The following is a 13,647-nucleotide window of genomic DNA, read 5'->3' on the forward strand; positions in this document are numbered from 1 at the left end:
AATACACCATTCCTGTAAACTATACTGCTGAAAACAGAAGTGAGCCAGAAAAGCAACAGGATTCTTTGTACATCTGGACGCACAGCGGATGGGAAGGGTGCAGTGTGCAGTGTGGAGGAGGTAAGGCCATTTGGAAGCTTGCTGGGACTTGCTGTGTGGTGTTTGCAGACACCAGCCATTAGAGAGGTGCCTGCAGAAGACAGCATTGCCAACGCATGGAGGAAACTGGCCATGGGAATGGATGTTGCCATAATGAACTCAAATGAGAGCTCATTCTCACCAGCTCTCCCAGCTATCATCCACATCCCCACAGTTAATTTTCACCCAGCATTTTGGCAGGGACACTGCCTTGTCGGCTCGTTACTGCAGGCTGGAACTGCACCTGGATTAGTGCTCCACGGATGGCTCAAGGCGCCATGTGCAGCCCCATATCTCAAGCCTCCGTCACATTCTTGGAGCAGAGTTTTCACAGGTGTTCAGGCATGTTCACTGAAAGACACTTCCTTCCCCGGGGATGAAACGGGGGCAGCACTGCTGTGACAACTCCTGGAGATTGCATCAGATGTTCTTAATGTGGGGTGGACTTACTGGGAGTACATGAGCACATTGCAAATCACACTTTTCAGATGATCCCTAGGATGTGCTGAGACCAATTTGCTGAAACCCTGGGGGGAATTGATGCCTCTGAAACCAGAGACTGGTTTGTCAGCCACTGTCCATTGAATTTTCAGTGCTAGAAGAAGCAAGTTTTTCCCTGAGGAAAATGGATCATTTCCATGCAATCTGGCCAGTCTTTTATTTCACCAACAGACCCAATTATTTATCATATTATATGACACAAAGAAAGAGTGCTCATCTTCACATTTGAAGGCTCACTGCCCTCAGTGTACTGAAATCATGGATCTATTTTTTTCTGTGAATAGAACTTTAAAAGGGACACTTATTTTTACTCATGCTTTAGAACAGTAATTTCTTAGAGCCATTAAACCCTCACGTGAATGAGTAGGAAGTTTGTTTGTGGCTCTTTTGATTTGTGTTGCAAGCCTGCCACATACTTGAATCAAATCGGTACCTGGCAACGTGGCTCCCACCAGCAGTAGATTGGATGGCAACTGATCTCTTATATTTCAGTTGTCAGATGCTTTTACTACTTGTCCAAGCTGGGAAGGGCTTTTTCCCTTCAATACAGACTTTTACAAGTTTTTTATTAACAGAATTTAAGTTATTTTTTATTATCTGCTTCAGAGCATGAATAAACTCAATTCAATGCAGACTCAGGGTTAAGAAGAGGATCTGAGAAACCAAAATAACTGGCAGTAAGGCAAAGTCATGTGGTGCAGGGATGGCATTTTCCTTGTCACATCTGGTCATTGTCATGCCACCCGGTGGCACAGCTTTCCTGATGTCATGCAGTGGAAGGCTGAACCCTGAGGGCCACACTGCTGCGTCTCAGTGAAATTGCTGATGCACAGACAGTTTATACAAGAAATACTGACTACTCCTGAGATGTCTCCCACTGGCAGGTCTTTAAACCTGGAGGACCAGAAGATGAGAAATAATTTATTTTGGTGGCTTAATTTCACCTCTTTGTGAAATACAAACAAGCCCAGTTTATCACTCTTGAACCCCAGCCGCTGCCTTTCAATCTGACTTTTCTTGAATGGGGAGCAGCAAGAGGCAGCTGTTCTGTCATTGCCAGTCACCAAGGGGTGGGTGGTTATGTGGCTTCAGCTTATATAGCTGGAGCATCTGTCCTAGGGTGATTACAGGGCACAGCTACATGCGGAGGAGGAACCAGAAATGAAAGCAAATTGTTTTCAAGATTGTTCTCACATTAAACATGAGAAAGCAAAAGCCCAATGTGCTGTTCCTGTGAAGCAGACAATTTCACAATTATTGGGGAAAGATTTGTAGCTTGTCTGAAAAAAAAAACAAACCCAAAAACCAGAACAGTGCAAAGGTAAGACAGAAGTAGGAAATAAGATTGCTTGCAGAGGTGATAGGTCTGTTTAGATTACATCTTGTAGAGACAGCAGGGAGCTCCTGGCTTTTGAATTTTGGTTAATGAGTTGACATGGTTTTGTTCTTAGCCACTGGTTTCCTTTTTCAGAGTTGTTTTTTAATTGACTTGTAGGTGAACGGAAAACCATTGTGTCCTGTACTCGAATTATTAACAAGACCATGACACTGGTGAATGACAGTGACTGCCAACGAGTGAATCGCCCCGAGCCCCAGGTCAGGAAATGTAACACACACCCCTGCCAGTCACGGTAAGGAGTTCAAAAATAATAAAACCCAATATCCTTTTCCTTCACAAATCACCCATTTCCAAAGACTCCATCTGGTGAACATGGTGAAAATGTCTGAAAGTATTGGGACACATTGTTAGCCATAGTAACCAGCTGTAATATTAATTTCCTTTTGTTGAGCAGGTCAGATTTTCATTACCTCAGAGTCCATTTAGTTTGTGGCCAATAAGGCCAGATTCCGTGCAAGCTGCCTTCATGCATTGTTTGGGGATGGGTTTCTTTTCCCTTTGGCTGCCTCCTGGGTGACAGAGCAATTTGCAGTATACAGCTAGACAAGAGCGCAGTGACTGCGTATCTAACCTTTTTTCTTTTGTTTTTTTTGAAGCGCAGAGTAGGGTCTGATTAATTGTCAAACAGTGCTACAAAAACCCTTGCAAACAACCCACAGCCTTTAAGCTACTACAGCTGACCTGCTGCGTTGCATGCCTGATCCGTATTAGCATAGTTCAGACTGGGAGTCTCTGGGTGAGAAGTGTCTCTTCTTCGTCTGAAGTTTGCACAGTGTCTAGCAACACCTGCATAGTTTTGGAAAGAAACCTGAATCTTGCTGAAGTCAAGAAATTATGAAGAAACGCATTTTAGATGCTTTCCTCAGCAAGGGTGCTTTTCTGTATCTGTAGGAGTAATTAGAGGTCTAATAGTAATAAGGTCTAAAAATAATAAAAAGCGCTCTCTTCTAATTTGGCAAGTACATTTAGCTGAATTAATTTTTATCTGCATTGTATTAAAAAAGACATTTCTGGCCAAAATGACAAAACACAGAAAGGTAAATTAATTTGTTCGGTTTGTTTGCTAACTAAAAAGTTCACTCTTGCTCTGCAGTAATGTTTAGCATTGTGGAGTAATGTAGATGCTCTGGTTTTGATAGTAGTTAGAACATAAAATCAATTTAGGATAAAGCTCAACAATATCTAAAAAAGCATATTCAAAACAACCTGCTAGCTGTTGCATCTTGTATAATCAGACAAGCCAGGGAAACACAACAACAAAGCTAATCCTGCTGGCAGAAACAATAGGGAAAATGAGAAACAGCACACTTCCTTCTAATTAGACCTACACTCTGATGAAAGTGCCCTGAAGCAGGGAAATCCAGTGTCAGGTAATCCATCAATGAGGCTAGGCTGTTTCAGGTTTTGTTTTCTGTCTGCACAGCCTGTTATTGCTGCTGTACAAAATTGTACCCAGACCACTTTCGGTGGTACTGAAAGGCATGAGATACCCTGTGTGTAAGGAGAGCCAAACTCCCAATGACTTCAAGGAAACAACAGTCATTTCCGTGAGGAAGTTTCCTAAATTCAGTGATGCTGGGACTTCTGTCATGTCATTCTCTCAGAAAGAAGGAGCATCTGCTTGTATTTCTGCCCTGGTATGAAGTATTTCTTCTAGACCTTTTGTGAAGCCACTGGGAGGAGGCCGGAGTGAGCCCAGGCAGGTATATGGAGGGGTTCCAGGTGGTAGAGATGAAAAGTGACTTAGAAATTGCTCATGCCTCTACTAGCTGAGAGCAACAAAGGGAGGTCTTGGCCATTGGGTCTGTTAGAGCCCTAAGACCCACAGTGCTGTTTCTCAGTGGGATCTCCATGACCCTGAGCCCTTGGAGAAGTCTCCTCTTTGTCAGGCTCTTTCACCATGACATTGCTGCCTGTCCAGGGCAGTGACAGTAGGTTAGGTTAAATCACACAAAACCTCCTGAGAAAGGAATACTCTGTTCCTATATCCAGATTGTGTTCCTTTGGGGATTCAGGTCCAGCCCTTGATGTTATTCCAAGGTATCTCTTCTTCTGTATGGAGTAACCAGGCAATTTGTAGCCACAGTTTAGCATCGTTCTCCCCAGGAGCAATTAGCACTGGCATAGTGACACTCTCATTGGTCCTTTTTTTTTTTCAGAGCAATGGCAGCAAACACGAAATGTGCTTAGTACCCAGAAAGGCCACAAAATCCTTGCTGATGATTTGATAGACCACACTCCCTCATTCCCTCCGTGTAGACCACACTTTCACACTTAACATGCTTTTGACTGGAAACATTTTCAGAAGCACATTCTCTGTTCCTCTGTAGAATTTAAATTTCCACTTGCATTTGCCCACCCAGATATTAGAAATGCATGCTTAGCATATTCTCTGACCAAGAACATCTTAAAGAAACCATTCTCTTTCACCATGTCAATGCTTTTTTTATGAGTGCTGAATTTGTTTTAGGGTTTCAAGTAAAATTATTGCAGCATCTTGTTACAATAAGGTCTTTTCCCATTTCCACTCAGACCTAAGCCCTTTACCTGAGTTCAGAAGAAGGAACAATGCTTTCCTTTCTGTAGTAAACCTGCTCTGGTTTGTGCATTTTGAACTACATTTACATTTTTACTCAAAATTTAAGAGAATTTGTCTCTAGAGAAGGGTCTTATGGCCAGCACAGGACTGGGTCGTAGGACACTCAGTTTCTCTTCTGGATGTGCTGTGTGACTTTAATTCACTATCCTACACTGTCCCTTTGCTTATTCTCTCCATCCCTGCATAATCTGGATTGCAAACTCTTTGGAATGGGGTGAGATCATGTTGTATAAATGGAGGAAGAGGAAGAGGCTATTGCTGTTGAGATTGTAATAAAAATAAAAAAAAATAATAACCCACATTATATATATAAAGTGATCTGCAGAAAAAAATGTGATATTAATAACAGTGTCTTTCCTCCAGCACGATCCCAAAGTGCTTTGCAAATTATATATCCCTTTGAACTTCAGCCACCTCTTGGGAGAGCCAAATAACGTAGGGCAGGGGACAGTAGTTTCATGAGGCCAAGATGAAGATTAGAACTCTGCAACTGCAACCCAGCATCTGAAAAAAACAAAGCAGGATTGAAAAAAGGATTGAATACACTGACATGTTTTAAAATTAAACGTCAGAGAAGAGAATTTTCTTAAGGGTTTTGTTGAAACTGGCAAAAATAAAAGAATCTTTCATTCTTTATTATTGTTACTCTTTCACCTTTTAAAAAAATGCCTCTTTTTCTTCCTATTTTATTTTTTATGTTCCTTGACCCTCTTTTTCCATTAAATTCTTTACAGCTTCCTTTCCTGTCCCAACTGCACCCTATTAGCACCTCTTTATTCTAATCCTTTGCCTAGCTCTTTAGATATTTTTTACAAAACCCTGCTGTAACCAGATGGAATCTGGATTCTTGCATACGGTGCGTATGGGTTGTTTCCAGCACACTGAACACCAACCCAAATATATAGGCAAACCCAGCACTCATGTTGGCACAAGACTCAGAAATCACAGATCACATCAGCTGTTATTACTGAAAACATAGGTCGGCCAGTGGCCACACACTTCAACATGCATGGTTGGGTCTATGAATATGAAACTGCTCCCCTCTAATGCAGGAAAAGAACCAAAAACACATGAAATTCCCCAACTGTTAGACTTGTAATGGCCTGTATGCAAACACTGTTAATTTTCCTTCTCTTTGCTGCTGCAATAGATTTTAATAGAAGTTGAGTTCTTTCAGGGACCTGCTGAATATGTGGTGTTCCTACACAGATGCTTAACAGCAGCATAAAAGCCAGAAATCCCTGCCTTTGCCTACAGAAAACCACAGGAGACCTGAGCCCTTATTTTCACTGTTCAGGACTTGAAAGTATCTCCTGAGTCCAAGTGTTAGTTTTCTGCTACTACCAGCAGCATGTCATAGGCTCCTTTCCATAAATTGATTTTGCTCCACAGTCTCCTTCCCTCACCGGAAGGCTCTCGTGTTACCTTGCTGTTCATGTGGGTCAGGATCTTTTACTTCCAGCCTTAATTATTCATTGTCATTTTTCAGCCATTTGTTCTTGCATCAGCTTTTTTATAAGCCTTTGCTTATAGAGTATTTTCCCTCCCTAGCCCTTTGCCTTGGGCTAAGTGCCATATGATACAGCAAACCAGTGTTATCTCCTCCTTCCATCATTTTGCTGGGTTGAATCCATTACTTTTCTTTAACTTCTTATTGGATCAGAGACTGTGCATTGATTCTTCATTCCCTTGGTCACCTTCTCTACTAACGCTCTAATTTACGGTATTTAAATTCATAATTTGAGTGCATAGGTGACCAGAATTGTATGGAGCATCCCAGTCTCAGTCCAGTCTAGCCCTTACACAGTTGCATTCATACTCTTGTCATACTCCTGATACGTGCTTTGCTTTTTTCATGTCTGTATCATATTTGTGGCTTACAGTCATTCTAGATGTTTTCCTCCTCATTTGCTTCAACATATGAATCTTACTTTAACACAGAAATGCTTGTTATTAGTCCCTAAGCACACAGCCTTGCACAGTATGCTATTAATTTTCATCCTATCTCTGTTATTGCAGTACTCAAGGTTATTCAGTTCTTCCTGTATGACATCCTAATCCTCTGTTGCATTGACAATGCTTCTAGATTTTGTATTGTCAGCATTTTCCCCAATTTTTCAGCAGTTTTCTTCTTTTTATGCCAAGGTCATTAATGAACATACTAAATTAGATCAAATGCAAGACAGATCTTTCAGGACGTCCACTGGTAACTGATCTAAATTCCTTTCATACCTGATATTCCTTTACAGCACTATACTGTGGCCAGCTCTCACCTACCATATGAATTACGCATTGATATGCATGTTTCCCAGCGTATCACCTGTTTCTCCGACTTACATAAGCATTTCCAGTGCAGCAAAAGGAGTTCTTTACTGATAACAAAATAGATTAAATCTACCACATTTCCTTTGTCTGGAAAAGCAGTTATTTTAGTCAAAGAAATACAGCCAATGAGTTTTGCCTGGAGGAAGCCTATGTTGCATCCATTTACCACTATGTCCCTGATTATTCTTTCCCTCCAAATCCGCTCTAAAAACTGGCACGCTGCTGAGGTCAGGTCTGTGGTTACATGGATCGCTTCTTTCTTTCTTTCTTCTATTCCCCTTTCATTTTTCCATCTGTGGACTGGAATCCAGGACCGTGCTCTCCAAGGGCTCACGCACCACAGTGATGCCCGCTGGGAAAAAAATGAGGCCAGTTATAAGAGTCAGCCAAGACACAGCTGGCTCAGCACCTCGCCAACCTGCCCAAAAGTCTAGTGACCACTCAAAGCATGGTGCCTCAGTGTGCGGTGGTTGATAGTGCCCATTGCTTTGATTCCTGGTCTGATTTAAGCTCATGGTGCTTATCTGTGTGACCCTTGCTGTCTGAGAGCCCACCTCTCTCTTTAGACACCACCATATACCTGTGACAGTGCTCTGCTTAACATTCCAAGAATACAGAAATCAGTCTCTCTCCCTGATTTCGGTCTGTTTGCACCATGTTTATTTGTATTACCATCACAGGTAGATGGGGATCAGAACAGTTTTGAACTTGTTCTGTGAAGTTAAAATCTTGCAGATAGGAGAATTTGAGAGGGAATGATATGATGGAAAACTCCTTGAGAATATTAGCAAATTACTTGCAGGGCTGTATGGAAATTATACTAAACTGGAGAGACATACTGGGAGTGTCTGTTAACTGAAGGGACTGAGCTAGACATTTAATGGTTCCAAATGGGTATGTTCTTTCATTAATGCAATCAGACTCTTCTGGAACCTATACAAATGTTTATCATCCATAAGGTTCAATGGCAACGAGTTCAAAACTTTATCTGTGCCTTGTGCTAAGAAACATCTCTTTTGGCGTGTTTTGAATTTGGTTACATGAAAAAAAGAAAAGAAGGAACAGCCATGGGGAGGGTTTCAAATCACTTTAGCCTGGAAATCTGGCATAAATAGTAATGTTAGCACCCTCTGATCCAAGGAGGCACCACGTAAGAGCTCATTTTGAAGTATTTCCCAAAACTGGAGTTGGGATCTCTAAGAATCAGTTTGAGCTTAATGAATTTGCCAGGACTGTGCTGGACACTGCAAATCCTGGTGGCTGCAGGCAGCTGAGCGAGCGAGCAATGCTGCGCCCTGGTGGCTGCTCTGCAGGGAAACCATCCAAGGCTGCCAGCGGTGGGCAGCTCCAGCAGGACTCCAGCAGGTCTTCCAGGAGTAGAAGCCAAATGCTGTAGACCAGATAGCCTGAGACTCTTCTGAGCACCTTTGTGAGTGGGTAGGTGATGTTGTGGGCAGGTCTGGTTATCACCATCCACTAGAAGGAGACAAAATCACATGCGTTCCAGGTTGCAGGCAGTTCATCAAGTACAACGACAGTCAATCGGTAGTTAATTAGCTACTGAAAGACAAAAAGATATTTTCAAGCAAATCCAGCAACTCAACTCAGTGAAGCAATTCTGGAAGAGAAGTCAGAGAAGGCTTGGGAACAGACAGAGAGTAGAATAAGGAGGGCTTATTGGCTACTACTAAATGCATTTACATCAAATAATTCAAGATGACTTGCTAGAGCAGAAGTTAATTTGGCATTAGTTTTCACATGGAGTCATAAGACAGGTTTCTTAGCTGTGGTGTAAACCCCCAGGCTGGCTTACATCACAGTTTTTTCCATTATAATGTTTGACTTAACAACCTTATGGTTGAACATTTCCTTGTTTTAAAATGTTAAATGACCTGTGCTGCTTTGGTTTGAGGCTCGTCACCCAAGTGCAGTCTTTACCCACAAAGAAGGATTAGCAGGATAATCTAGCAAAATATTTAATTGTGAAATTCACTCCTACTGCTGCCTGCTTGTAATGCTCTTCACGCTGCTTGCATCCTGTGGTGTGAGCTGAGGAAAAGGCACTGCCTTCCTCGAAAGGACACCCATTGCCCCGTCAAAGATACACCAGACGTGGATCAGGGTAGTGGTAACTCCCTGCAAAAGGGCTGTGAGAGTGCTGATATTCCGTGCCTTAGTGTAGCGAGGTAGCTGCCAGCAAGAAGGACACCTACTCACACCAACACCACACTGAGTCCTCAGAAACTGGGTGATCTGCTTGATTTGGGGGAGGATGGAGGGAAAATACAATGTCTTCCATTTAAAAAAAGCTTCCCAAGGTGCATGTAAATTATAAAATGTTGTCCTATGGCTGATTGTATAATTAGTGGGAAATTATAAAAAAATAAAGCTGTCAAAATGATAATCACTAAAGAAAAAAAGAAACCTGTGTGAGTGAAAGTTGGCAAGTCTGTTAGCAGAATGACTACTGTACTGGAAAATTACTGAGCACTGTTTATAAAGGCAATCAGACAGGAATGTTAGTCTTGGAGTCCTACTTTCGACATCAGCAGCTGTATTATTCTACTAGATTCCTTGTACTTTTTTCAAAAAAAAAAAAAAAACCCTTCTAGTGAGTGGGTGTGGCACAACCTGTTCCCAAAAGTCAAGATCTACCTGATTATTTTGACCCCAGTATAGAAGAGATATGGTGGAGAGTTTCAGAAGTGTGTAGGGAGAGAAAGATACAATAGCAGAGGGTGCGTATTTCATGGAAATCATCAGTCCGTTTGTAAACAGTGTTTTCTTGCATATTCAAGCATGACTTAGTTTGATAGCTGTAAGCAAAAAATACCTGACTGTCAATTCCATGTGACTGATTCTCAGATATCTTTTCCAATTCTCCTTGCTAAAATTATGCAAACCTGGCCCCACTGCAAGCTGGTCTGAATTTTGCCTAACATCAGTAGAGCCAGAGTTTCACCCAGGTGCTTCAGAAAACGAAGCACGACTTCGACATGATTTTGCATTACGAACTGATGTTAAAGACAACCAGTGCTAACTAGACATGGGGTTATCCTCACCTGTACAGTAGTGCAATAATGTGTGTTAAACTAAAAGGTATGCAATAAAATCTATTAGAAACAGAACCCTCAGATAACACTGCTTTAGATTAGTTTCTGTTACAAATGCTTTTTCAGACTATGTCTTGTTTAGTAGCAAATTTCCTCTGATACTTTATTCAGCAGTAGTACAGACTCATAACTAGTTGTAGCTAAGAGCCAGTTCTAAAAAAAAGCCAGGTTTAATAAAACCAGAAACATTTGTGTTATTGCAAATGTGTCTTTGGTCACATCCAAGCTATTATTGTGAAAGCAGGGAAATTAATTTCTCTGTAGCATTGGGGAGGGAACAAAAGTAACGAAATCCCTGTAGATAGTGAGTGCGTGTGTGAATATGTCATGGATGTTTAGTTAGTGGAACAGAACCAACCTGCAGGCACCAGTCTTCCTCAGGGCTCGAGACAGAAATAACCAGATGAAATTTAATGGGCTGCAATATTTACCCTTGAACATGTAATGGCTTTATGTTATAAGAGGCTACAAATCTCTGAAAAGTGACCTCATGTCTTTTGATTGCACTCCTCCACCCCATCCTTCAGCCTTGACCTGTTTTATCTTCATAGCGTTTTTTCCCAAATCCTTAGCTACAAGTCTTCATTTGCAGACATTCATCTCCCCTGGGTTTATGTACATAGTGCTGTAGACAATTTTTTTCCTAGAAAATGTGGGAGTCTTAGGCAAGTAGGTAGAGTGGATAATTCAAGGTTAATGACTAATCCAGACCGTAGAAAGATCAAATGATGAACTGAACCTCCAAAAGATATTTCAAGTTTGCTCCAGGGGCCTGCCAGATGAGTGTTGCCAAAGCAGATTAGAAGAAGAACTCCCAATTCCTCAGCAGAGATACTGAGAGGTCAGAGGTTGAAGAAGACTCAGAAGACAAAGATTTAAAACAGCCCTCTCAGACTGCATGTCCTACCCATCCCGGCTTTTTGAGGCTATAGAAAAACACACCCTTCTGGGCATTTTTTAGCTAAAGACAGCCACTGACTGGGTTAAAAAAAATCTGTGCTTAAAAGCTCATCATTTGCTTCCTAAATCTAACCACCAGCAGGGATCATCTAGCTTTTGAATCTTCTACAGAGGTAAGATTACAAAAAAATAATACTGTGGATAAAGCCATCCCTATGGTTGTGAGAAAGATGAGTGTGTTTGTCACATAAATCAGTGCTTGTTGGAAAAATGAGAGGCTATCCAGGGACTCCAGCTAGAGCACCCACATGGTCCAACAGAAGATGGGTTATAACCTGGGAGGGAAAGACCAAACTGAAAAGAACTGTGGTGTCAAGCAATCCCTAAGATCAGTTTACAGGCTTAAAACATAGCTGAAAGGCAAATGCTCTATATGATATACACGGGGCTGACCGTACAACAGTTAATTGGCTTAGTTAATAATACAGAGCTAGCTTGGTGTTTTGAGTTAGAAAACCTGAATTATTTTTTACATTGTCATAAGAAAAATACTTACCATTTTTAAAGAAGATGAAAAGTAAGTCTCATTCTTAAACACATCCAGGTGTGTTCAAAGGTGTAATGACAGTGTAGAGAGGAAAATCTGTCTGTGGTGTAATTTAATAGTAAGCATGATGTGATACTATTTGTACATCACATTTTTCTTCCTTTTGTGTATATTACTTGCAGATAGTAATTGTGTTAATACATTGCTGCACATTCCTTTACCAAATATGAAACGGCAGGAATTTTCATATTTAGTCACTTTATCCATCAATCCCTTGTCTTTCCACTTTGGTTGTGAACGATGTTGTTGAAATACAGTTGCAGTGATTCTGTGTCTTATAGGCACTAAAATAATATTTTTAGCTGCCTGTGAAGGGGGCTTTGGGAGAACTGTGGGGGAAGATCAGGGCACTGCCAGTTCTGCACGTAGGACTCACATTTATTTGTTTGCCAGATCATTTTTATAAGGCATTGAACCAAGCAGAGATTTCACTGAGGGGATGAAGTTTTGTGGTCAAAGTGATCATCCCCTTGATGCCTTTGAAAATAGCCTACTTTACTGATATTATTATTATTCAAACATTTAATCTGTCACTTGTCTCTTGGATATAAACCCACCACTTTAAATAGCCTTTAATTTCCAAGCATTTTGATTCCATGTTAGCAGCAGTTGTCACAAGTAGGATGGGGTGGGCTGTGAGGTTGCAGAGATCCCTTACAGTATAACCTCACCTTATTTGTAACCACTGGGCTCGGATCAGGGATGGATGTAGTGGATCAGTAGCTGAAGCTTGCCATACAGATGCCACTCTGACATCTCTGTTGTACACTCTGTTGTATCTGTGCTTAGAGTGGCACTAACTCTGACCACTGAACAGGGTAGAAATGAGGTGATTTCGCCCCTCCCCAAGAGCAGCAACATAAAAAAATAAAAATAGGAGTTTTCCTTCCTGAAAGGAAAGTCATAACCTTACTTCTTAAGGCATCGTGGAAATAGTTGGCATGCTGCGTGCTGCCCATCCTAACTGCAAGCTCACAGACAGCCTCTGCCAAGAATGTATTTTTATCTTTCTCCTTTGCTTTCCGTCCCATTCCCTTTTTCTTTTGCCAGTAGCTGTAGATCACAGTGAGAGTACAGTGCTGAAGTGAGTATTAGTTCAGTGAAGCCTGTACAGAAACCGTTCCCGGCCCTGTGACTCACATTCAGCTCATAAAGCAAAGTCACCCTTTCCCCCTCCATGCCCTTGCTGAGTGGTCCCTTCACCCGGACAGATAACTCCCTCCACATTTGCTCTGACAGGGCAGAGCCCTGCTGATATCAAGGGAGCCTGGCTATTAATTTTCATGAACACTGTTTTCTGCACTTCAAGGTTATTTTTGTCAGTCTTTCAGCCCTAGTATTCAATTACCCAGCTGGCATTTTCCCATTCCATAAGCAAAATACCAAGCACTCAGCCACAGAGATGCACCAAAACTACTGTCTAGAGAAACACATTTGGTGTCTTGCCAGCTGTTTTAGCCAACAGAAAGTCGCAGATGTGTCAACTGCTTTAATGCACAGAAGCATTTGAGCCCCGTTCCACAAAAGACAGGTGGCCAGCCTGCCCGGGCTCATCCTGCTCAAACCAAATGGTTTCTGCCTTCACTGTCAACGCAGTCATCAGTGCTGTCACACCAGGTCATCAGTCATAGCATTTGGCAAATGAATTAATGACAATTACACTAAGTGCAGTTGTTTCTACAAATTGTGCTGAACTGATTTTTCCCCGTTTTTCCTCGTTCAGGAATGGGAAGATGGGAAACGATTGATGCATTTATGAGAATTTACGTGGCAACTTCAAAAGAAATGTGTTTACTAGGTTGGCACATATGGTGCTCTACTCTACAGGAGTCTTCAGCCAAATGAAATAGTATTTCTGAGCAGACTTGTTTTGGAAAAGTCTTATTTGAGCCACTTATCATAATAGACAACCCAGGATTGGATGACAAGTAAAAGATTCATGGTATAAGGATACTAATCTAGATGACAGTCCTAAATAACAGGCTAGAAGGTCAATTACCCAGTGAGAAAGGCATGATAGCCTTCCGGTGCACAGCACCTACACAGTTATTGTTCCAGTCTTTCT

General features: G+C 41.6%; 1 protein-coding gene across 1 annotated transcript in view; it reads left to right on the forward strand.

Moving 5' to 3' along the window:
- Window positions 1–13,647, forward strand: part of ADAMTS17 (ADAM metallopeptidase with thrombospondin type 1 motif 17) — a 183,698-nt gene that overhangs the window by 142,815 nt on the left and 27,236 nt on the right. Inside the window, exons 20-21 of the mRNA XM_035890595.1 lie at window positions 1–120; window positions 2,135–2,270. Of these exons, the coding sequence (XP_035746488.1) occupies window positions 1–120; window positions 2,135–2,270 (256 nt within the window). The remainder of the gene's footprint in view (window positions 121–2,134; window positions 2,271–13,647) is intronic.

This window comes from Egretta garzetta, unplaced genomic scaffold, assembly GCF_000687185.1.
Source record: "Egretta garzetta isolate BGI_Z169 unplaced genomic scaffold, ASM68718v1 scaffold322, whole genome shotgun sequence".
Taxonomy (NCBI): domain Eukaryota; kingdom Metazoa; phylum Chordata; class Aves; order Pelecaniformes; family Ardeidae; genus Egretta; species Egretta garzetta.